This window comes from Trichechus manatus, unplaced genomic scaffold (genome assembly GCF_000243295.1).
Source record: "Trichechus manatus latirostris isolate Lorelei unplaced genomic scaffold, TriManLat1.0 scaffold00048, whole genome shotgun sequence".
Taxonomy (NCBI): Eukaryota; Metazoa; Chordata; class Mammalia; order Sirenia; family Trichechidae; genus Trichechus; species Trichechus manatus.
In genome coordinates, this window is record NW_004443984.1 from 5,343,369 (window position 1) to 5,367,469 (window position 24,101).

Here is a 24,101-nt window from a genome sequence, read left to right on the forward strand (position 1 = left end):
TGTGCCAAGTCATTTTTGGACCATATCTCTAATTCTCAGAAAACTCTGAAAGGGAAGGGTTTATTATCTAAACAGAAGAGGAAACCAAGGCTTAGAGAAGGTAAGTGACCCGCCCAAGGTCACACAATGTCTGACACAGGGTTTGGCATGTAAGAGGCCCTCAATAAATATTTGCTGAATTAATGTTGAAAGAATTAGACCTCAAACCCAGGTCTAGCTTACTCCAAAGCCTCGTGCTCTTTCCCCATGCTGCACCACACCTCCCTCAGTGGCCTGCAAAGCCATAAATTTGGTTTATGAAAGACAGTGTGTTTCTGAAAGGACCCAAGCAAAACAGACCAAACTTAATACAGGCGAAGATGTCAACTAATGTGCGTAGGCGCCGTAGAAATACGATCTGATTCTGAAGACTCAGATCTAGAAACTAAAGGAGCTGTGTGTTAAAGTTAGTATTTAAAAAATGCTATTGCTTTTCAGAAATTTTTCTGCTTAAGGAGCCACAGTGGCAGCCAGCCAGAATTACAGGCAGCATCAAATACAGGAGAAATAGCTGAGAAATTGGATTCCAACTTTTCAAATGTGGTTGCATTGGTTTGACAGCGTGAGAACTTTCATCTACGTATTTGAAAGCATTTTGTAAATCAGTATGGAATTTTATAGAAAGGGCATGGGATCTACAAATCAGGTTTCCTAAGTTCTTCCCTGCCCTGGCTGTGTTACTTTAAACTAGTCATTTAACTTTTCTGGGCTCCGTTTTCCTCATCTGAAACATCAGCTTTAGATTATGTAATTTTGGAGGTCTCTTCAAGCTATAAAAACAGAGAAAAACATTCCTATTCCGTGCTCATTGTTCTCCTTTTTCCTGAGGGAAACGGGCACTGAGAAGTTAAGTATCTTGTTTAACATCACCCAATAATTTAGTGAGGCAATACAAATTAAAAACAAAACTCCAGTACCTCACCACCCTTCTTAAAACATTAATCATACACACCCTTGCGCCTGTTCTCATAGCGTGATTGTGTCCTCACATTCGTTCTGTGACCCACTTAGCACGTTTGTAACAGAAAGAGCCGGTGCTCTCTGAAATGCGTACTTACTGGAGCAACCCAACTTTGTAGTGAACTCTCGGGGCCTCATTGCCCAGCTCGTGTTCCCTGGAAGAGTCAGACTGCTGGGTCCAAGGAATCCTTCACAGAGCTCAGTGTCTGGACTGGCAATTTTGGTTCTAGAGATGAAATCTGCTCTCCTGCACATTTTACAGTTATTTACAGTTGTGCAGGTGACTTTGCGTACATGAAGTGACATGCCTAACCTGTAATGGAACGTAACCCAGTAGCCTTTTGGACATTTTCTTCCTACACCATCCCTCTTCTGTCCCTATGCCACCCTGGATTGTGGCCACTGTTTCCCAAGCTGTGTAATCCTAAAGACGCTACTAACGTCTTTGTACCTCCATTTCCCCATCTTAAAAATAAGGGTGTTACAATAGGCCCTTGCCAGGTATTAAAATTCTATGATTCTAAGCCTGATCCCTTCCAGGCTCCAATGAATGAATACTGGTGGGACCCGGGCACCATATCCTCTTGATGGGGCACAGTTTTAAACTCATGTTAATTTCATACGTAGTCCTGACAGTAAGTCCACCCCCCAAGTGGTAGTCAGGCCACTATTTACTTTGTGGTGAAACTGTACAAAGTTAATATTGTTCACTTATTTACTTGATAAGACACTGGAGTGGAGATATTCCAGATGTCAGGGATCTTTAAGTGAAAGCAAATTCAGTTTGCAGAACTTACCATCTTCAAGGGGGTAGTTACCCAAGTATGCACTCAGCGGCATATTTGAACCACAGTGGGGTCTGCCTGACCTGGCTGCTCTGTGAAGCCTGATTCTCTGTATCGGTCCCCAGACTCCCTTCCTAAGGGGTCTGCAGGACACATTCCTGGAAATAGCAAACACTTGTCTGGCACTGACAGTGTGCTAGGCACCCCTCGAAGACCTTTACCTTTATTAGCTCATTCCCATAATATCCCTGTGACCTCAGTCCCATTGTTATCCACACTTTTCAGATAATTATCCTAAGACAAAAAGAGGGTTAAGTAACTTGCCCACAGCAGAGCAAGGTAGAACCCAGGAAGCAGTTCCTGGTTCCCAGACACTGCTGCCCCCTGGCTGGTCCACACAGTGTGGCCAGTGTCCCCCCTGAGTGGAAGGGAGCATGTCCTCTTTTGAACTCCCACAGACTTGTCTTATGCCACTGACTACTTTCTGCCTGGCATTAACCATAACGTGTGAGTGCATTTGTCCCCCATAGTTGCCTTATTGTTTCTTTTTTTTTTAAAATTGTCGTGAAAATATATTAAATAAAACATTCACCAATTCAACAATGTATAATTCAACATGTATAATTCAGTGCCATAATTACATTCTTCATGTTGTGCAACCATCGTCACTGTCCTTTTCTGTGAGGGCACATCCTGTCCCCACCACCCACGGGGAACTGCTGGAGCCGAAGTTCTTGGAGCTCCCAGCCGCACGCCCTTTCCAAACCCTTAAAACCCTTCAAAAAGGGATTGAATGAATGACTTCAACTCAAGTCTGTGCATTTCTCATCGAATCACAGGAGCTCATCTCACCGATTTTGTGAGGTTTTGACATGTCTCCTTCGTCCCATTACTGGAACTTGTGAGCTGCTAACAGGATGTGCCTGTATCTTCAGTCCTTAGCACATGGTCTGGCATATAGTAGGCTTCAATAAGTGTTTGTCAAGTTGATACCAGATTTAAGAAAGAAGGAGGGCACTGGAAAATCAATACTGATTTTCTCCAATGCTTTAAAGATACAGGTTTCACTTCTCTTGTCTGACTATGTTTCCAACCCAGCGAGGCCAGCAGTGGGCAGAGACCGGGTCCCCATCCTCATCTGCTCAGGTGCCCAGTGTCACAGCTGCCTCTGCTTTCCCACACCTTCCTTTCACCTGGGAGACTAAGAAACACTCTTTGAGGAAATGATCTCCATAGACGTCTTTCTCATTTTCCTGGTTGCTCCCTTAGGGCTCCCAGGGACCTTCCATTTCTGGCATTCTCCTCCCCTACCCCATTCTGAACAAAAAGTTGTGTTTTCTTGCTCAAAGTATGGTTGCTGGCTTTCCTTTTTCAATAGTCATCAGAGGTGTGGAAAGGGTATGATACAAGTGTGTGGGGTGATGGCAAGGGGGTGGGAGGAGGCACCAAGGAAGGGGAGAAAGCAGAAAGGAGGAGGGGCATCTTAGAAGGAGTATGCTCCAGAGTCACAGCCAGTTGGAACCAGAAAGACCTGAGAGACCCCTGTGTCCCTAGCTCAACAGAGAGGCCCTTTCTGTGACAGCATCTCATGCTGAAGCCCCATCTGTCAAACGGCGAGGCAACTACTAGTTGAGGCTGCTGCCTCTTCTGTTCCCCTTTCCTCGGGTTGCTCTGTGGAGGCCAGGAGCTGGTTATGAAAATCACAGATCTTGTCCCTCCCCTGCCTCTTCACCAGCTCACAGATGAGGGGCCTGAGGCCTAGTGAGGGGAAGAACCCTGGAGGCAGATGCCTGCTCTCCTGCCTCTGGTCCATACTGTCCTCACCACCTTGGCCACAATCAGACTGAGTAAAGGCTTTCTAGGAAGTCAGTTTTTCCCTCAGGAACTCCTAATTCCTGCTCAGTTTTGCCGATGAATTAAGCAGAGGACTGGGCTCTGTTTCCACCTCAGGAGGGCCCTCCATCTGTTATATGCCGCTAGCTCTAGTGGACTTTTAGTTTCCATTCATCTTGAGCACTCCCTAGAAACACCAGCCAGTCACCCCCAAAACAGGCCAGAGTAAGGTGGGACAGCTTTGACAAGTCTAGTGTGGTCTTTAGGGGTCCCTGGGTGGCATGAATGGTTTGTGCTCAGCTACTAACCTAGAGATTGGCAGTTTGAACCCACCCAGAGGCATGAAAGAAGAAAGGCCTGGCGATCTGCTTCCATAAAGATTCAGTTAGGAAAACTTTATGGAGCAGTTCTACTCTGTAATATATGATTGCTATGGGCCAGAACTGACAGCAGTGGGTTTTGTTTTTGTTTTTTCAAGTGTGATCTTTAGCCAATGATCCAACAACAGTGACCATATTTTCCAAGCCAGACAATGGTTTGACAAACATGAAAGTATTAGTTACACAAAATTTATGAAACCAGGACAAGAAAATCCAGAATGTTTGAAGATGTGACTGGCTCCGGGCTGTGGAATATTATGTTCTCCCATAACCTATGGAGATATCTGGGGTGAGGAGATACATGTCCTGCTTCCTGTCTTTTCCCTCTCCTCACTTCCCTCACAGCCTATCCCAAGGTCAAATGAACGTGGATCTTTATTCCACCCTTGGCAGATGCAGAGGCTGCCTGTCCAGGACTTGCATCCATCAAGAGAGCCCTTAATGCATTTCAACCAAGTGTTGCCCAGGTGTGAGTTGGATGGGGAGACGGGTGTATCAGCCAATCATCCATTGCTCAATCCTACTTTGAAGGTCATTAATGCCTAAGAGAGGGTCCTGGCTCCAATGAGGCTACTGGGGACAATGCAAAGAGTCATAATGATGATAATAATGGTGGCGTGCATTGGCACCGTTCTAGCCCTTACAAGTGTATTGACTCACATAATGCTCACAACGTGAGGCAGTCAAGGAGACAGCAAGCATAGCGCCTGACAGTGGCTGGTGCTCAATAGAGCGCTAATAAATATGAGTTCTTTTCCCTTCTCCCCGTCTCCTGCCCCTGTTTTTGCTGGGTTTTTTGTTTGTTTTCTGCCTTCTGAGATGGTCTCAGCCAAGAAACCAAGGGGTGCGAAGTCCACACCAATTGCAACTTGGATATGCTCTGAGAAGCCAAAACTCATCGAAGTCACAAAAGGTTAGAGTTTTGAACTGTTATCCTGGAGGTGGATTTTATTGCCCTCCCAGGGAGCCGTCCACCCATCTCCAACAGAGGCAGCTAGACTTCTCCCTCATAGAAACCTTCACTTGGGTGTCATCTGGAAGCAGTGGTGTACTGGTACACCAGCTCTCCCTCTGACAAAGAAAGCCCTGATTTATAGCACTTGTCGATTTCCATGGTGTAAATATTCCCACTCTGGCTGATTCTCAAGCTACCAATGGTTTAACAACGGACTAGCAGAATTTATGAACATTAATAATCACACTTGCAAGCTGGCATTGGCCATCTTCAGTCTGCTACTGTCTGGGGGACCTCTCCTTGGACATTCATTAAGACTAAACAGGCAGCACTCCATCCCTCCAGGCTAAGAGGTGACCATTCGCAAAGTTCATTCCTATTTGCCCTGGACCCAAACCAGTTTGCAATGAGGCAAAAGTAAAACGTGATTAAAACCCCAGTAGGGTTGCCAGATTTAGCAAATAATAAAAACAAGAAGCTCAGTTACATTTGAATTTTAAATAAACAATAACTATTGTTTTAATATACGTATGTCCCAAATATTGCATGAGATGTGCTTATACTAAAATAGTTATTTGTTGTTCATCTGAAATTCAAGTTTAACTAAGATTCTTGCATTTTATCTGGCAATCCTAGCTCCCCAGACACATGTGGGTGCACAGGAAATTCTTGTGGACTGCTGGCAATGGTGAGAGTGTGGCAGTGGACTGGGAGCTAGAGATGTATGTCCTCACTGTCCGCTGTTTAAACTAGAAGAGTAATGGTTGCATTTACTGTTTTGACTTTCCATAGATTCAGAGACTCTGGAAACTAAAACGCACCCCAAGGCATTAGTCCAATATTTTCATTTTACAAACAAGAAGACTGAGGCCCAGAGAGGTGACTTGTTCAAGGTCATTCAGCTAGTAGCAGCACTGAGACTGAAATTCCAGATTCATAAGCCAGTGGAGTTTATTTTTTTCTTCTTTTATCCTATACAGTCTCATTCGAGAATTAGTTCGGTTTTGTGGTTAAGAGTAGACTCTGTAGCCAGACTACCTCAGTTCAAATCCTGACTTTGCCATTTACTAGTTCTTTGATGCTAGATGTTATCTTTTCATCTTTAAAAATGGAGATTAAGTAAATTAGTACTACATATAAAGTACTCAAAACTCCTAAGAGAGGGTCCTGGCTCCACTGAGGCTGTTGTGTGGACAATGCAAAGAGTCATAATGATGATAATAATGGCGGCATGCATTGGCACCATCCTAGCCCTTTCACGTATATTGGTTCACATGATGCTCACAACACGAGGCAGTCAAGGAGACAACAAGCATAGCACCCGACAGCGGCTGGTGCTCAACAGAGCGCTGATAAATATGAGTTCTTTTCCCTTCTCCCCCTACCCTGCCCAAAACAGTGCCTGGCACATCGTGAGCACTCAATAAATTTATACTTCCCCTGCGTCTAGAAAAATCTCTTCCTTGTTTCCCCATTGGCTTTTGAATCTGTAGCCATCTGCCAGGGTTTTTCTGAACTCTTGTCTTAGGGTGCTCCTGTACTTGGTCCTGCTGTGTCTCACGGTTTGCCTCAGTCTCCCTGTCAGTCAACTTCCCCCCTGTTCACTTGGCATCATCATCAATTATAATGCAGGGATTAGCTTTAATCAGGCTCAAAGGATTTACTACATTTAAAACTCAGCACAGAATAACCTGTTAATAAGACTTATGACCCTACCCCTTATATTTAACTGTAATCACACTGCCACAGCCAGACTGGAAAGCTCTTGAAGGCAGCACTGATAGTGTCTTAAGCTTACTGTCTGTCCTAAGGAAGGCAGTAGGGATGGTGGAGAGAGGATGACCCTGGGTGGCAGCCACTGGAGACAGCAAGCTGTGGAGTCAGACTGCCTGGGTTTAAATCTGGGCTTCACCACTTACTACTATGAACTCAATGCCTCTGGACCTCACTTTCCTTAGAGTGGACCTAATAATAGTCCCTCTGCAAAGGGCCTGTGTGAGGAGTAAAGGAGATAGCACACACCACGCACTTAGCACTGAATTCATGTACTGCCACTTTCCAGCTGTGAGACCTTGAGAAAATTCATCTCCATGTGCCTCATTGTCTCCATCTACAAAATGGTACAGTAATCCCTTCCTCATGGGGTGAGGGTGAGGATTAAATGCGAACCTTTGAAAAGCTTCCAGTAAACTCTGTGACAGTGAAGCATCCTTATCATTTCATGCCACTTGGTTGACCAACTTCTGTCAAGATTTACTTCCCCCTGGTAGCTGGCATGGGAAGTGAGATGGAATCCTAATTAACTGCAGCAGCAGAAATGAGCTTAGAATTCACATTCCTGCATCATTTAGCACTTAAGCCCCATGAGCCTGCCTTATTTTGTCTGAGAATTAGAAGTGGTCTTGTTTGGGATGAAGGTTGTTTTTGTTTCATTTTGCTTTATAAACAGAAACACTCTCTAATTTCTATTCTGAAAGGCTGAGGAGGAAGCTGAGTCAGGCAGGGTGTGGTTGACATGAAATCGGTCACCCTTTCCTTAGCGTGGATTTGGCTTTCCCAATCAATATACTTTGACTTGCATATCAGCCACGTTTACTATCCCGTTTTATGCTCATTTCTCTAATGGCATGAAAAACAACAGCCTTCTTGTGGAATGCAGTACTGCATAGTATAAAGAACATGGGCTTCAGCAGTCTCAGACCTGGGTTGGCATTCTAGCCTAGCGCTTGGTAACTGAGACTGTGATTGGGTAAGTTAGGAGGTGGTGGAGCCGGGCTGACATCCGTGAAGTGGAGATGGTGCCCATCCTGTAGGATTACAGTGAGACTTAGTGAATGTATTGTGGAAAAGCATAATGGAGTTGAATGTATCCCAATGATGCCACATTCTTTCCCCTTTCAGGATGATATCCCAGGTCCTGGGTTCTACAACGTCATTCACCAATCTCCAGTGTCCAACAGTGTCTCGCTGTCTAAGAAAGGAACATGCACTTTTCCTTCTATGGTGAGGACCCCTTCTCTCTCCCCTGCCCCAAAGCCTATGCTTTTAGTGTTTTTTTTTTTTTAATTGTTGTGCTTTAACTGAACGCTGACAATTCAAGTTAGTCTCTCATACAAAAATTTATACATACATTGTTATGTGACCCTAGTTGCTCTCCCTATACTGTGATAGCACACTCCTCCTTTCCACCTCGGATTTCCCCGCGAGGACCCCTTTTCTTGAGGCAGGCTGTTAACTGGTCAGTAATTGTCTTCATTCATTGAGTAATCACACAGTGGCCATCTGGTCCTTTCTCTCCAAAGGCCCGTAGTTCTAATTAGGAGAGTAACTACCTCCTCAAATTTCTTGCAGATAAATTGGAACCTGTGTCTTTAAGTAATTTTTTCTCACCACCCCATATTACCAGAGTGGGAAATGAAGCTAGAAGAATATTTAGAACTTGATCATGCAAAACCAAGTTTGTTATCATTGAGTGGACTAAGTAAATGTTTTCCTGAGATTTTTAGGCCTACCAGGAAATGAATGCTACTCTTATACATCTTGCCCTAATGTGATTCTTACACTGCTTAATCTAACTGGGTTATTCAAATTATTAAGACATATGACTGGAACAAAAGAAAAGCAGGCAGTGGGCCTGAAAATTAGTGATTTCCTCCTTTATTCCTCTTCTTTGTATAATGTAGGAATGTATTTTTGTTGAGTGCTCTAACAATAAAACAGTCATTTGAAGTATCAGTGACCATGACCAGACTTGGGGCAAGGATATTCTTTATGTAACTATTTATAAATTGGCAAGAAAAAGAGATATAGCAAGGGAAAAGAATCCAATTAGGGTAAGGGTAGCCATGGATAGAAAAGTGAAAAAGAAGGCACACCCCAGACTCTAGCATTAATAAAACATATGCTTAAAACTACACAAAGGGACCATTTAAAACACACTGAATGCAGCCACTTCTTGTTGGAATTTGAGTTTGGCAGAGCTGAATACTCAAGGAACAAACCAGTCTTGGAGTTAACTCCCTATCACCAAAGAAGCTGAGATTGCACATGCTCACATAAATTCACAAAACAACCACACCTCTACCTATTTTTCTGCCCCAAGCACTGCTAGTAAAGAGACTCAAAAGCAATTGGCAAAAGAAGTGCCGTCTCGCCATGTCTTGGCACAGCAGACAAGAACTAAGACCTAATCCTGACTCAGCTGTGGATTCTCGGTGTGACCTCAAGCACGTCACCCTTCTGTCCTAGTTGCCTCATAAAACATGGAGACTCCCTTTAGGCACTGGGCGAATTAACGTTGCAGTGGGTGAAATACTCTTTGAAACTGCAAAGCATTATGTACATTCTAAATATTATGATTGTTACCACCTGAGTCACATATAATACTTCCTGCAACACCTACGTTTTCTCTCTGAGAACTTCTTTGCCAAATACTGGCACTGCCCATTCCTGTTTGGTGCCAAAGAAGGGACTGAATCATAGCACATGATCAAGTCACTACTAAACTTTTTGTATGGTAACTTTCCAAATGCCCTTCTCTGGGACGAGGCCGGGCTGTCTGGAAGAGAAGGGCTCCAAGGGAAGATCTGAATGTTACAGAATCTAATCAGGCCTTCCAAGTCTTTAAACATTCAGACCAAACCAAAGAGAAGGTAGACATTGAGTTCTTCAGGCTTCCTCTTTTCCTCCTTTTATTAATATGAGGATTTATATTTACATTTATATTTATAGGAACACTTAGGTTCCTATATCCTTGGGCAAGGGTGGTTCCATAAGCAGTTGATGGAAATCTGTCAGGAGATCCCCACATCTCACCTAGTTCCTTTATGAATTGGATGTGAATTCCATATCGTCACTCCTCTTTTAGTGACTTTCACATTTAGCACCTCCCCCACTTTAGGTGCCATGCCTCTGAGGGAGTCACAAGTAGCCCTCATCAGAGGAAGACTGAAGACCTCTGCCTTACTGACATTGCTGTGACCAGGAGGAGTGTGATTGTGGGTGAGGCTGTCAGAAACCTGTATGAGACTATAAACATTAGAAACTTCCTGATGATTGCTGGAACAACTACACCCAACCTTTTGAGAGGACCTGTCATCTCTCTAAGTCCAAATGATATGAAGAGCTTCATTAATGTCTTCCAAATCTTTGCTCCAGAATCATTCACAAGGACTGACTGGGAAGTTAAATGGGGCAGCAGGGTGGAGAGTTTGATGGCCTTTCTATATTTGCATGGTGACAAAAGTGGTTCTAGAACAGTTAGTACATGCTGGAGACAGGTTCATAAATGCCACCATGTGGACAGATTAGAGACCACAGGCTTGGCAACTAAAAGAAAGCCAAGGGGGTCAGGGGGAGGGAAATCATGGATGAGTAAGTGTTACTTCAGCTATACTCTGAGACTGATTCTATTGCGATTACAATGTTTTATGAAACTTTGCCTCTAGTGGGATTTTTTTAGAGCAATGCTGCCCAAAATCTGTTGTGTTAACAGGTGTTCTAGGCCAAAAAGATTCTATGATCTAATAAGTTTAGGAAAGGTTAGTTAAACAAAATCAAACAGATTTCTTTATTGTAGAACTTAGATCTAATTTAATATGCCAATGTGTATTATGAATCTTCAAAATGAGAACATGATACGAGGGCTTCCCAAATTTATTTGACCCTGGGACTCTTTCTTTGCTGCCGCCACCACCACTACAACCCCAGCACATTATACAACTGGTATGCCAAGGAACACACTTTGGGAAACAGTGCTTTAGAAAAACACTCTATTGCCCACTCTATTGCATGACTCAGGATGGACATGCAATAAACAACTCTACAAGGAAGGTTTGACCTTACCACCTTTCTTCTATGGAAGTTAAAAGGAAACAGCATGGGTGTGGCCTATACTATTATGCAAAGAAGGTATAGGGTAGTGGTTCTTACTGAACTAAAACCTCCCACAGTCATTTATCAGTACTTATTTTGTAAATGAAAACACATGGCTATTACTGGGTGGTCATGTTTCTTGACATATTCCTTTTCAGAACTGGGTATCTGATTTCCTCATTTCACACAGTGGACTGCCTGGGTTAGAATTTTGGCTCCACCACTTACCAAGCTGAGGAAGTTTAGTTTCCTCATCTATAAAGTGGGATAATAATGATATCCACCGCTCAGGGTTGTCATAAGGATTAAGTGCAACATCCCATGAAAAGCACTTAGTTAACTGTTGGCGAAAATGCAAAGTCAAAGTGTGTATGAGGCTGGGGTGACCTTGCTCCTGGGAATATCAGTGACTCCTTACAATTAGAAGCAGGCAGAGGTGGGGCTTGAACCCAAGTTAGGCTCTGAACAACTGAAGCTCTGCTCAAGAGCACTCTTGCTTCTGGTGGTGCACCCACCCACATACCAGAGGTGGCCCATAAACCATGTCTTGAGAACCATTGCCACCAAGGGCAGAGTGAAGTGGGGGAGCCCTTATGGGCCTTTCAAGCAGAGGAAACTCACGGCAGTATTCTCAGGCTTTTGACCATAAAATAATGGATTTTTTTTTTTTTTTTTTTATCCTAATCTAATACTTGCCATACTATCCTAGGGTAAAGTGATGTTATCACCTAGTTTCTATAGCTTTTGTCCCTTTTCGTTTGGCAAACATTGATTCTGTTTGTTTTTTAACTGAAAATAGTTTATCATGGCTTCCTGGAAGGAGTGGGATTGGTTCTGTTGAACAGCAAAAATATTCTAGGGTTTTATGAAAACAGTAAATTAGGTGGGAGGTAGGAGGCATGGGTGGACAGTAAACCCCATGGACCCTAGTACCTTTAAGATGTTTGTAGCAGACTGGCTGTCTAGGGCATTCAGATCATTTAACCTTAGAAACAAGATGTGAGGCTTTACCCAGAAGAAAAACCTAGATTGGGAGAGATTTGTCTAAAGCTTCTCATCACGTAACTTACCAAACAGCTGGTGAGTCAAGTGTAGGTGGTCTGGAAGACGACAGGGTAGAAAAGCATTTATGGCAAAAGTATTTTTGCCAAGTCCCAAACATAAAATGAATAATTTGAGTTAGTTTACAGAAGTTAGAGCAGGTCTGCACTTGCATTTTCCAAGAGCAAATCCTCAAAGCCTGAATTCAGTTTATCAGTATTACCTGCTAGAATTTCACATTTTATAAAATTTTTTTAGACCCGGTGCTGAGCACCATCTTTTTGACATCTGTCCTTCAGAGCCATGAGATTATGTGACAGTGCTGATTCCTTTGTCTTTTTACTCACAGCGTGCCAGATTGGACACCATCATTTCTAAATATCCTGCAGCGAATGCATACTCTATCCCATCATATATTCTTTCAAAGAAAGACTTCAGTAATTCCTGTTCCAGCATGTTCCAGTTGCCAAGCTTTGCCAAAGTTCTCAAGTTTGAAACTCCTGCACCAAACCATTACAATGTAAGAACATTGCATGTGCTCACTAAATACGTATTGAGGGAATGGTTTACTAAAAGAAAAGAAAGGAAGGAGAGGGTTGGGAAATAACATTTTAATGCAATTGGTAAACCAGTTAGCATTTGTTGACTACCCAATAGGTGCATGAAGCTGTACAAGACTCTTGTAGGGAGTTTGCAGAACCCAGAGAGAAGTATGGGAACATGAAGGCCACTATGGAGTAGTGGGAAGACCACTGCCCTGGGAAATACTAATCCTAATAACTTCTGTCATATAACCTTTCTGGGACACAGTTTTCTCATCTGTAATAAGGGTATATTACCATCTGTAGACGCTGTTCATTTACTTTTTAGGTTCTTACGGAGAAAATAAACTTCATCATTCCATGTCAGAACATTTTTTTTTCTTTTTTAACAATAGTGCTCTGCAGATTAATGGTTGCTTTGTTTTCACTGAGGCAAAATAGTATTAAGGCAAATATTAAATGAGATGGTCTAGGCTGAGTGCTTAGCACTGCTCTTGGCACACAAGAACTACCTAATAAATGGAGATTGATAGGGCTGTCTTTGAGAAAGTCATATTACCTTTTTTTAAAATTATTGTATTTTAGATGAAGGTTTACAGAACAAACTAGCTTCTCATTAAACAGTACACATATTGTTTTGTGACATTGGTTACCAACCCCATGACATGTCAACACTCTCCCTTCTCCACTTTGGGTTCCCTATAACCAGCTTTGCTGTCCCCTCCTGCCTTCTCGTCCTTGCCCCTGGGCTGGTGTGCCCTTTAGTCTCTCTTTGTTTTATTGGCCTGTCTAATCTTTGGCTGAAGGGTGAACCTCAAGAATGACTTCATTACTGAGCTAAAACGGTGTCTGGGGGCATACTCTGGAGGTATCTCCAGTCTGTGTCGGGCCAGTAAGTCTGGTCTTTTTTTGTTAGAATTTTGTTCTACATTTTTCTCTAGCTCTGTCCAGGACCCTCTATTGTGATTCCTGTCAAAACAGTCAGTGGTGGTAGCTGGACACCATCTAGTTGTGCTGGACTCAGTCTGGTGGAGGCTGTGGTAGTTGTGGTCCGTTAGTCCTTTGGACTAATCTTTCCCTTGTGTCTTTGGTTTTCTTCATTCTCCCTTGCTCCCAACGAGATAAGACCAGTGGAGTATCTTCGATGGCTGCTCACAAGCTTTTAAGACTTCAGATGCTTTTAAGACCCCAGACTCACCAAAGTAGAAGAATGTAGAAGATTTTCTTTACAAACTCTGTTATGCCAATGGAGCTAGATCACGGTCCCTACAGCCCTCAGCCCAGTAATTTGGTCCCTCAGGGAGTTTGGATGTGTCTATGGAGCTTACATGACCTTGCCTTGTACAAGTTGTGCTGGCTTCCCCAGTGTTTTGTACTGTCTTACCCTTCACCAAAGTTACCTCTTATCTATTGTCTATTTAGTGTTTTTCCATCTCTACCCCTCCTCTCCCTTGTAACCATCAAAGATTGTTTCTTTTTGTGTGTAAACCTTTTCATTAGTTTTTATAGTAGTAGTCTCAAACAATATTTGTCCTTTTGTGATTGACTTATTTCACTCGTTATAATGCCCTCCAGATTCATCCAAGCTGTGAGTTGCTTCACAGATTCATCTTTGTTCTTTATCATTGCATAATACTGCATTGTGTGTATGTGCCATAGTTTGTTTGTCCATTCATCTGTTGATGGGTATCTAGGTTGTTTCCATCTTTTTGCTATTGTGAACAATGCTGCAGTGAACATGGGTGTGCATATGTCTATTCATGTGATGGCTCTTATTTCTCTAGGATATATTCCTCCAAGTAGGATTGCTGGATCATATGGTATTTCTATTTCTAGCTTTCTAAGGAAGCACCATATCGTTTTCCAAAATGGTTATATCATTTTGCATTCCCACTAGCAGTGCATAAGAGTTCCAATCTCCCCGCAGCTCTCCAACATTTGTTCTTTTCTGTTTTTTTGATTTGTGCCAGTGATGTCGGTGTAAGTCATGTTACCTCCTGAGCCTCAATTATAAAATAGAATTAATAATACTTGCCCTGCAGGGTCATTATAAGAAGCAAATGAGACAATGAATATGAAAAACACCTGAAATGCGTAAGATGTGAATTGTACATAAGGTATTAATACTATTATGTCATATTTCAGAATATTTTGGCCTTAGAATACTTCATTTTCAATTGTCTTTTTTCTTTTATAATATCTAGAAATAATATTTATTTTTATAACTGCAAAGATTCTGCCCACTTTCTCTGGTTGAATTAATCAGTTATGCTTAAAGCAATATTGGTGCCTACTCTACCAATGCTGTCCACATATGTAATTTAAAATGTCCTAGTAGCCACTTTTAAAAAGTAAAAAGGAGCAGGTGAAAATTACTTTTAACAATATATTTTTTAACCCAATATATCAAAAATATTATCGTTTCCCTATCTAATCAATATAAAATTATTCATTTGACCTTTTACATTCTTTTCTTAATACTAAGTCTTCAAACTCCAGTATGTGTCTTACACCTGCAGTGCATTTTAATTTGGACCAGCCAGTGCTTGACAGCCACATGTGGTACTGTGTAGAACAGCACAGCTCTAAGTAGCCTTTCCTTGGTGTAATCAGAAGCCTGAAAATAATAATGATGATGTTGATAAAGCACTTCTCATGGGCAGTGTGCTGGTCTAAGTTATTTATTCATCTTCTTATGCAATACTCACATATGATGAGGTGGATTATCTTACTCACAGTTACAGAAGGCTCAGAGAGGTGAAGGGATTTGCTCAAAGTTACCCAGCTTGAAAGCATCATTTGCACAGGTGCCATCAATGAACACAGGTGGATGGCAGAGGCAGAAACCTGGGCAGCGTTGGGAGTCACCGTGTTCCAACTCTTCATGAGTTCTGTGGCTACTCTATGCCAGGCGGGTGACACAGCAGTGTCCTCCTAAGCATAGATTCCAGTGGAGAACTCAGACAAGAACCTGTAAACAGACAAAATAATTACAGCTGTGAGGGAGACAACCTGGAGCTTGAGAGAGAGAATATTGGGGGAGAGGGGTATTGCAGTACCACTTCCTCAAGACTGGGTGGTCAGAGAAGGCTCCGAGGTTGAGACTCAAAGACTGAAGGTGCCAGAGTTGGAGGGCAGAGGGAATAGCATGTGCAAAGGTCCCGGGACAGCAAAGCCCATGGGGAACTCCAAGAAAGCCAAATGACTAGAGTCATGTGAACTAGGAGGAGAGGGGAGAAAGTGAGGCTGGGCAAGGTAGGCAGGGGCCAGTTTATGCAGGGCCCTAAAGACCTGGGAGGATCCCTGGTGGTGCAGTAGTTAAGAACTCAGCTGCTAACCAAAAGGTCGGCAGTTCAAATCCACCAGCCACTCCTTGGAAACCCTATGGGGTACTTGTACTCTGTCCTATAGGGTCACTATGAGTTGGAATTGACTTGATGGTGATGGGTTTGGTTTTTTGGTTTAAAGACCTGGGAGAGAGCTTGAATTTTGTTCTCTGTACTAAGAAGCCCTTGAAGTAGGGTGGGAGGTGTGGAGTGATGTGATCTGATGTACTTTCTAAAAGCTCCCTCTAGCTATTGTATGGAATGGAGTGCAGTGTGGGTGCCATAGTTGGTGTTTCACCTGTCTGCCTCCCCAACCCCACTGCATGCTCCTCCACCCTGCTTCATCTCTCCAATGCCCGGCACAGGTCATGGTATGCAGTAAGCATGCAATAAATGTTTATGACATCAGAAGAATAACTCCCCAGGAGTAGGTAGTTTTTAATCTAGAAATGATTGTTACCTGAGTCAGAACTTTGTCCTTCTGCCAATAGATCATTTTTAGGTGCGTGCTTTTTGTTCATTATTGTTTTAATGTGACTCTGGAAGTAATACATGCTCATCATAAAATGCTAAAACATTACAGAAATGTATGAATTAGAAAGTGGAAGTCCCTCATAATGCTATTCCCCAAAGCAAATCACCATCAAAAACCAGAGGCAATTTCTTCCGTATTCTCTCCCTCCCTCCAGTATCAGGATCATGTTCTACATGACACATGTGCATTTCCCACTTAACTGTGTCTTGGATTTCCTCCTGTGGCAATATAATTAATCCACTTCATTTTTTTTTTTTTTAACCCACCAGTAGAGCTGAATATTTTTCTAGTCTAATAGGAAAAATCTTGCAGTGACACACACTCAGCGTGTACAAAAATGCTCCGCTTGGCAGCTGCTTTTCTGTCTGGGTGAGGAATAAAGCTGAAGTACTGTTTTGTCTACAGCAGGCTTTTTTCAAACCAGGAGAACAATGGTTGAGTCAACTGGCAAGGAGTAGAAATGGGATAATCCTGTTAGCCACACTGTGCACTGAGGTCTGCTGGGCCTTTCTTTTCCTTTGCTTACCATGATCCCCCACTTCTCTGTTTGAATCCTCTTCCTTGGTACCATGTTATTATCTCCTCTCAGCAGCGTGGCTCCTCTCCCTGTGTCCAGTAATTAGCCCTCTCCATCTGATCTTTTTGTTTGTCCTCTCTGCATGCAGTCTTGCCGTTAGGACCCTGGGAAAAGCTAAATTCCTCCACCTTTGTAAACACAAAATCAAAATGCCATCTGCATTTCTTGAGAAACATTTTTTTGACAAAGGAGTATCACAGAAAATCAAACCATCCTGACCCCAGCAAATAGTTGCAGTCATTCAGTAAATATTCCCAGCGACTGCAGGTACAATTTTTATTGCATTTTTTATCTCCTGAATACAGGGAAATACTTGCAAACTGGCATCTAAAATATTTGTGATTCATGTGTAATGTAAGAATGATCTCAGGGTTCTTATTTTTGCTATTATTTTTACATTTCTGAACACATCAGACATTCTCAAATGTATATTGCATGGGTTCGACAAAATTCTTTATTTCTGGTCAGTCCAGAAAAGTCAAGACAGGGAGTGCTAATCATAATCTTAAATTATACAATTCTCTTGTATGCCCCAAATCCTGGGTTTACAGAAGGACTGTTTGAACAGTGAGGAATGCACCCTAGGGACCAGGGTGGGGGTAGGTAGGACTAAGTATCCTGAAAAGAATAATTGTTAGTTGCCACCGAGTTGATTTCAACTCACGATGACCCCTATGTACAGAGTAGAACTGCTCCATAGGGTTTCCAAGGCTGTAACGTTTCAGAAGTAGTTCGCCAGGCCTGTTTTCCAAGGCACCCCTGGGTGTGTACAAACCATCAACCTTTTGGTGAATAGTCAAGCGCAAACCAATTGCTCCACTCAGGGATGCCCTGAAAAGAATAATAAGAATGGAAAAAAATGATAAAAATAATTTTCATATGTAGCATTATACATTTTTCCAACACACTTCCCTATAGATTATTTCTGTTGACTCTGCCCCATCCCCAGCGATCCTCTACGGCAAGTGGAGTAAGGATTATTTGATTTGTTTTACAGATGAGAAAACTCAAGGTCAGGGAGTTTAAACAATTTGTGCAGGATCACACAGTCTGTGTGTGGCAGAAGCAAGCCTAGAAGCTAGGTCTTCAGGCTGTCTATTCCCCTTTCTTTCTCTTCCACTGTACCACCATCCCTGTACCATGCTGGGCTAACAGACATTTGCTGGTGATTACAAACTCCTAGACCATTCAAGCTGGGGTAATGATGAAGGCACAGGCGGTGTGACCTTTTCAGTTCATGTCAGCTCATTTTCTGAGGACAGGTTAAAATTTGTGTTTTTTCTCCCCCAAATTTGCCACTTGTCAACGAATGATAGCAAAGACAAAGAAAGGAAAGGCACTGAGCACATTGTGGGTATTTTCTCCCCCCAGGCCTCTATCTCTTACTGCAAGCAGAAAAACAATGTCTGTGCCCGAGCCGGGTTTATGTCAAAAACCCAAAGAGGAATTTTCACTATTACTGAAACAGGACCTGCTCCAGGTAAGCAGCTGTCTTGGCCTGGCTTTGACCCAAGAGTTTGTGCACCGATTTGATGCGTAGGGTACCCATTCCTTCACAAAGAGTCTCTTTTGAAGGAGCTTGGCTTTTGGGGAGTAGGAGGTGGAGGCAGATATTGAACAAAGAGGAGCACAGTGAGGATAAGACCAGCTTTCCCCTTTCGGGGAAGATGGCTAACAGGGCTCTGGAAATGGTCCCGCAAAGCAGTCTTGTTGGCCTCCTCTTTCCTGACTGGGCATATCTGCTTTGGACAGCCAGGTCAGAAAGTGGCTTCTCACCTCAGAGGTGTGCAAACTCACATAACCCCAGGCGTCATCACAGGCCACTGGAGGGTGGAAAGGGAGAGAGGGCGGGGGAGATGACAATCCATCCAGATTGTGTGAGGCTCAGCTACAGTATTCCTTTTCTCCTACACCTAGAGGTGACTTCATCATCTAGTCATAAAACAATGGGTAATAGCTCCATTTACCGACCTAAGTATTTTCCATGCAGTCCTCACACACCAGTCCTCACAGGCTCGGACTCCTAGCCCTGCTTTTCGGATGAGGAAACCGAGGCTCAGAGAGTTGAAACGACTTGCCCGACATCTCACAGCTAGTAAACAGCAGACCTAAGCCCTGAGGTGTCTGGCTGAAGAGCCTGTTTTCCCCCATCATTCCACTGTGCCTTTTGAAACCCTCCAGGTCTCAGGAATACACAAGAGCTTGCCTGCAAGCATTTTCCCCCACTGGGCATGGGCAGAGGCATTGTTTTCAAACCTCCTACTGCTCCCTGCCAGCCTGAGTGAAAAGTTTCCAGAAAGGGCTGGTTCTGCAGCAGTCTACAATCCAGAGGCACTTGTTGTATTAAACAAACAGACAAACAAAAACACCCAAGCCAGTTACTGTCGAGTCGATTCCAACTCATGGCGAACCCACGTGATGCTTGTAGAGTAGAACTGCACTCCAGAGGATTTTCAAGGCTCTGACCTTTTAAGTTCAAACCATCAACCTTCTGGTTAGTAGTCAAGCACTTAACCATCTGCACCACCCAGGGGATCCCACTTGTTGTATTGTTGTTGTTGTTGTTAGGTGCCCTCAAGTCAGTTCCGGCTCATAGCAACCTATATACAACAGAACGAAACACTGCCTGGTCCTGCGCCATCCTCAGAATTGTTGTTATGCTTGAGTCCATTGTTACAGCCACTGTGTCAATCCATCTTGTTGAGGGTCTTCCTGTTTTTCACTGACCCTCTACGTTACCAAGCATGATGTCCTTCTCCAGGGTCTGGTCCCTCCTGATAACATGTCCAAAGTATGTGAGACAAAGTCTCGCCATCCTTGCTTCTACGGAGCATTCTGGCTGTACTTCTTCCAAAACAGATTTATTCCTTCTTCTGGCAGTTCATGGCATATTCAATATTCTTTGCCAACACCATAATTCAAAGGCGTCAATTCTTCTTCGGTCTTCCTTATTCGTTGTCCAGCTTTTGCATGCATATGAGGCAGTTGAAAACACCATGGCTTGGGTTAGGTGCACCTTAGTCATCAAGGTGACATCCTTGCTTTTTAACACTTTAAAGAGATCTTTTGCAAACTAGTTGCCCAATGCAATGCATCATTTGATTTCTTGACTGTTGCTTCCATGGGTGTTGATTATGGATCCAAGTAAAATGAAATCCACTTGTTGTATTAGACCTTCGCAAGTGGGTCCCAAAGACACCCCCACCCCCCACCCACAGGAGCCGTGGCCCCTGAGCCAAGATGAGAGGAGCAGGAGGGTTTGATCGCACAATCTCCTCTTGGAGGGGAGTGTGGATTAAATTGCATTGCTCATTAAATTTCCACAAATCCAGGTTAAAGCTAAGAAGATCAGTCTGAAGCTGAATAACAAAACCAGCCCTAATTAGGAGGCTCAGCCCCGCTTAAAGCTCCCCTGCCTTGCGTCATCCATGGGGCAGAACCCCACTTTGTTTATTCAGGAGACAAAGACGGCATCCCTGGGCTTGGCCAGAGTCCCCGCCAGTGAGCCCAGGAGTGTGGGCACCCTCACAGCCAGCCACACATGCCTGCTCCCTCCTGGGGGGTCCTGGCCCCCTTTCAACACAGAGCAGGAGGGGAAGGTGGGGCCTAGAATCTGTTAAGCCCCTACTGTGTGGTAGGAGCTTTACTTTCATTATCTCATCAAATGCTCTCAAAATCCTACGGACCATGTGCCTGGCACTCAGAAAGTGTGAGCTGTTATTATTTTATCCCCGTTTTGCAGATGAGGAGAGTGATACACAGAAAGCAAGTGACTAGTCCAGGGCCCTACAGCTGGGTTTGATTCCTGGCCCACTGGGCTGGAACTTGGTGCTCTTCAGAGGCCCCCTCCCACTACTTTCCAGGGAACTGCCAGGGGCCAGAGCCTGGGGAGTCTGCCCCTCTGACCTGCGGCCAATCCTTTCCACTCTCTGGAGAGGGTAATGCTGCGCTTGCTTCCCTCTACCTGCAATTCTGACCAAAACACTCACCTTTTACACCTTTGCGAGTTGAATTTTCTGAAGTTTAGATGTGCCAAGCCCAATTCTAGCCACCTTACAAATGTCCCTCTCTTTATTTTTCCTGCAAAAAAGTTTGTTAGCACTTGGGAAATGCCTAAGTTAAAGTGTCACTTAGAGATGCAAGGTAGACTGAACCCACACTGTGAGCTCAACACTGTGGAACCGAATCCAGCTACACTCAGGAAAGACGAAAGCAAATACACTGAAATCTTAACATTGGTTCTCTCTGGGTTGTGGCACTGTGAACGACTTTTTTTTTCTCTTGTTCTGCTTTTCAGTGTTTTCCAAATTTTATCATTCAAGCATTGCTTTAACCTTAAAAAAAAAAAAAATTGGCTTTTTCCATTTACAAAAGTAATACATGTTCCAGATCTTTTGAAAACAGATTTTTACCAAGTTATGTAAATCCAGCATTGAAAGCAAGGTGGCATGTTAACATTTTGGTGTGTTGTATTATCTTTCTGTTTCTTTCTTTCTCTCGTAGATATATATTTTTTTCCTACCATAAAGAGAGTATTATAAATGCTATTATAAAAAAAAAAATCCATTGCTGTTGAGTGGAGTCCAACTCACAGCAACCCTGTAGGACAGAGTAGAGCTGCCCCATAAGGTTTCCAAGAAGCGGCTGGTGGATTTGAACTGCCGACCTTTGAGTTAACAGCTGAGCTCTTAACCACTGCGCCACTCAGGGCTCCAAATGCTATTATGAAAGCTGTTAATTGGACATTTGCTTTTTTTAACTTAAGTACATGCTAGGAATATCTTTTCATGTTATTAAAAATTCTTCTAGGACGTAATTTTTAATGGGTCTATAGTATTCCATAGTATGGCAGGACCATAAGTTATTAATGAACAAATGCCCTCTTGTTGAAAATTTTGGTTGTTTTAAATTTATTACCAATATAAACAGAGAGGCAGTGAACATCCTTGTAGCTAACAATTTGTGGAGAATCAAAATTATTTCTGTATATAAATTGCTTAAAGTGAAATTGCCAAATCAAGAGGTATGTAAAATATTTAGGGTTTTTGACATTTGAACCAAACTTCCCTTCAGACCAGTGATAAACCCTAGTGGCACAGTGGTTAAGAGCTTCGGCTGCTAACCAAAAGGTCGGCAGTTTGAATCTATCAGGTGCTCCTTGGAAACCCTATGGGGCAATTCTACTCTGTCCGATAGGATCACTATGAGTCGGAATCAACTCCACGGCGACGGGTTTGGTTTTCATTTTGTTTTGTTTTGCTTGGATAAGGGGCCTGTTTCCCTCACCTTCACCATCACTACATGTTTTCATTTAAAGCAAATCTTTGCTAATATGTACCATGTCATTGGTTTTGGTACTTTTGCAGTGGAAAAATAAATGTTATTTAAAACAATTAAAATCAACTTGCAATGTTAAGAAAATGTGACCACCCACGCTACCACCACCGTAATACAACGGTTTCCATTTCTCTTGGTTCCCGCCCTTTCTGTCTTCAGATATATCCGTTTGTACACAGACGTCATCATCATGTATGTGGAATTTTGTGTCTTATTTTACTTTTCTCATTTTTATTTAAAAAAAAATATTTTTGTGTGGTAATTGTATTACCATTTTATGATCTTTGATTTTGTCAGGACTGACGTTCCATGAGACTGGGCTGTATTTCCCATAACTCTGCCCTGGTTCTTGGACATTTGGGCAATTTATACTTTGGTACTAGGAGCGCTGGTGGCGCAATGGTTAAACACTCGGTTACTAATGAAAAGGTTAGTTAGTTCGAACTTACCCAGCAGCTCTGTGGGAGAAAAACCTGGAGATCTGCTCCCATAAAGATTACAGCCTTGAAAACCCTATGGAGCAGTTCTACTCTGTCACATGAGGTTGCTGTGAATTGAAAGTCAATTGACAGCACCTAACAACAACAATATACTTTGTTACTATTGTAGCTATTGCTTTATGTACACCTTTGTGCTTAGAGCTTTTCTGTTCTGTTGAATAATTAATTTCTGAGTAGTGGAAAGCCTGGTCAAAGTGTGCAGACCTCTTAGTGACTTTTGTTTATCGCTGCCAATTTGCCCTCCAAAACCCCTGCGCCCGTTTACAAGGCTCCCACAATTTAGGGGTGAGATTGCTTCCTCTTTACCCCAGCTCAGGCCATTCTCTTCTTCCTTGACTCTGTGCACACAGTCAAATGAATTTTATTCTGTCACAGTTTCTGGCGACAAGGCCTTGTGGCATGGTGGAAAAACCATGGGCTTTGGAGATAGGCAGTCCTGTCTCCACGTAGTAGGTGCTCAATAAATACATGTTGATTGTACAATATAAAGTGAACAACTACTATATGCTGGGAACTTAAAATCGTATTCAGTTGTCATAATAGCCCTGTTGTTGTAAGAATTAATGTCCTTATTTTATAGAAGAGAATGCTGGGCTTCAGTGAAGCTGAGAGATTTGTCCAAGTACCTGGTTAGCTGGGTGTCCTTTGGCAAGTTATCTCCGAGTCTCAGTCTCCTGGTGTGTAGAATGGAGGCACTAATACCCATCTTGCTGGGCTGCTGTGCACTTAAATGAGCTAGTACGTGATGCATGTGGCACGTGTTCTCTAAATGGTATTGTTTTTAGTTCATTCAAGCAGCCCTTCCATCTGACCATCCTGGAGTGATCCTGCCTTATAGTTGTTAAGTGTATTCTTAGGTATAAGGTACTGCATTTTATTTATTTGAGAAGAGTTCTTTATTCTGTTCTAAAATTTCTCTCTGCTTTAGGGCATTATAATATCAACGAATCCCTTGTGAAGCAGTCACCAAAGATGTTAATGTCTTGTTTTAAATCAAAAACTGACCGTGGATTAAAACTGCTGTCAACAGGCCCAGGACCCGGTTCTTACAACCCTAACGACCATACCAAAGTTCCGAAGAAGACTCTTATTCCGTGAGTGCTGCTCATTCTGATCATTCTTCTGAAAGGTGATGCTGAGGAAGGGCCCCAACACAAGCAGAAAAGGGAGGGGTGTCACTGCTTGGCAGACACAGCACCAGGTCACTCTCCAGAGGCCCTTGTGGACACATAGTCAACACATGCTCGAGAAATACTTGTTGAATGCTAATATTTATTGAGCAACCACTATGTGCCAGAAACTTGAAATCTTTTTTAATTATCACAACAACTCCATTGTTGTAAGAATTATTATTCTCATTTTATAGAAGAGAAAGCTGAGCTTCAATGAGGCTGAGAGATTTACCTAAGTCCACAGC

General features: G+C 42.9%; 1 protein-coding gene across 1 annotated transcript in view; it reads left to right on the forward strand.

The window, feature by feature from the left end:
• Window positions 1-24,101, forward strand: part of STPG1 (sperm tail PG-rich repeat containing 1) — a 64,142-nt gene that overhangs the window by 26,654 nt on the left and 13,387 nt on the right. Inside the window, exons 4-7 of the mRNA XM_023732010.1 lie at window positions 7,854-7,955; window positions 12,217-12,387; window positions 18,219-18,327; window positions 23,613-23,778. Of these exons, the coding sequence (XP_023587778.1) occupies window positions 7,854-7,955; window positions 12,217-12,387; window positions 18,219-18,327; window positions 23,613-23,778 (548 nt within the window). The remainder of the gene's footprint in view (window positions 1-7,853; window positions 7,956-12,216; window positions 12,388-18,218; window positions 18,328-23,612; window positions 23,779-24,101) is intronic.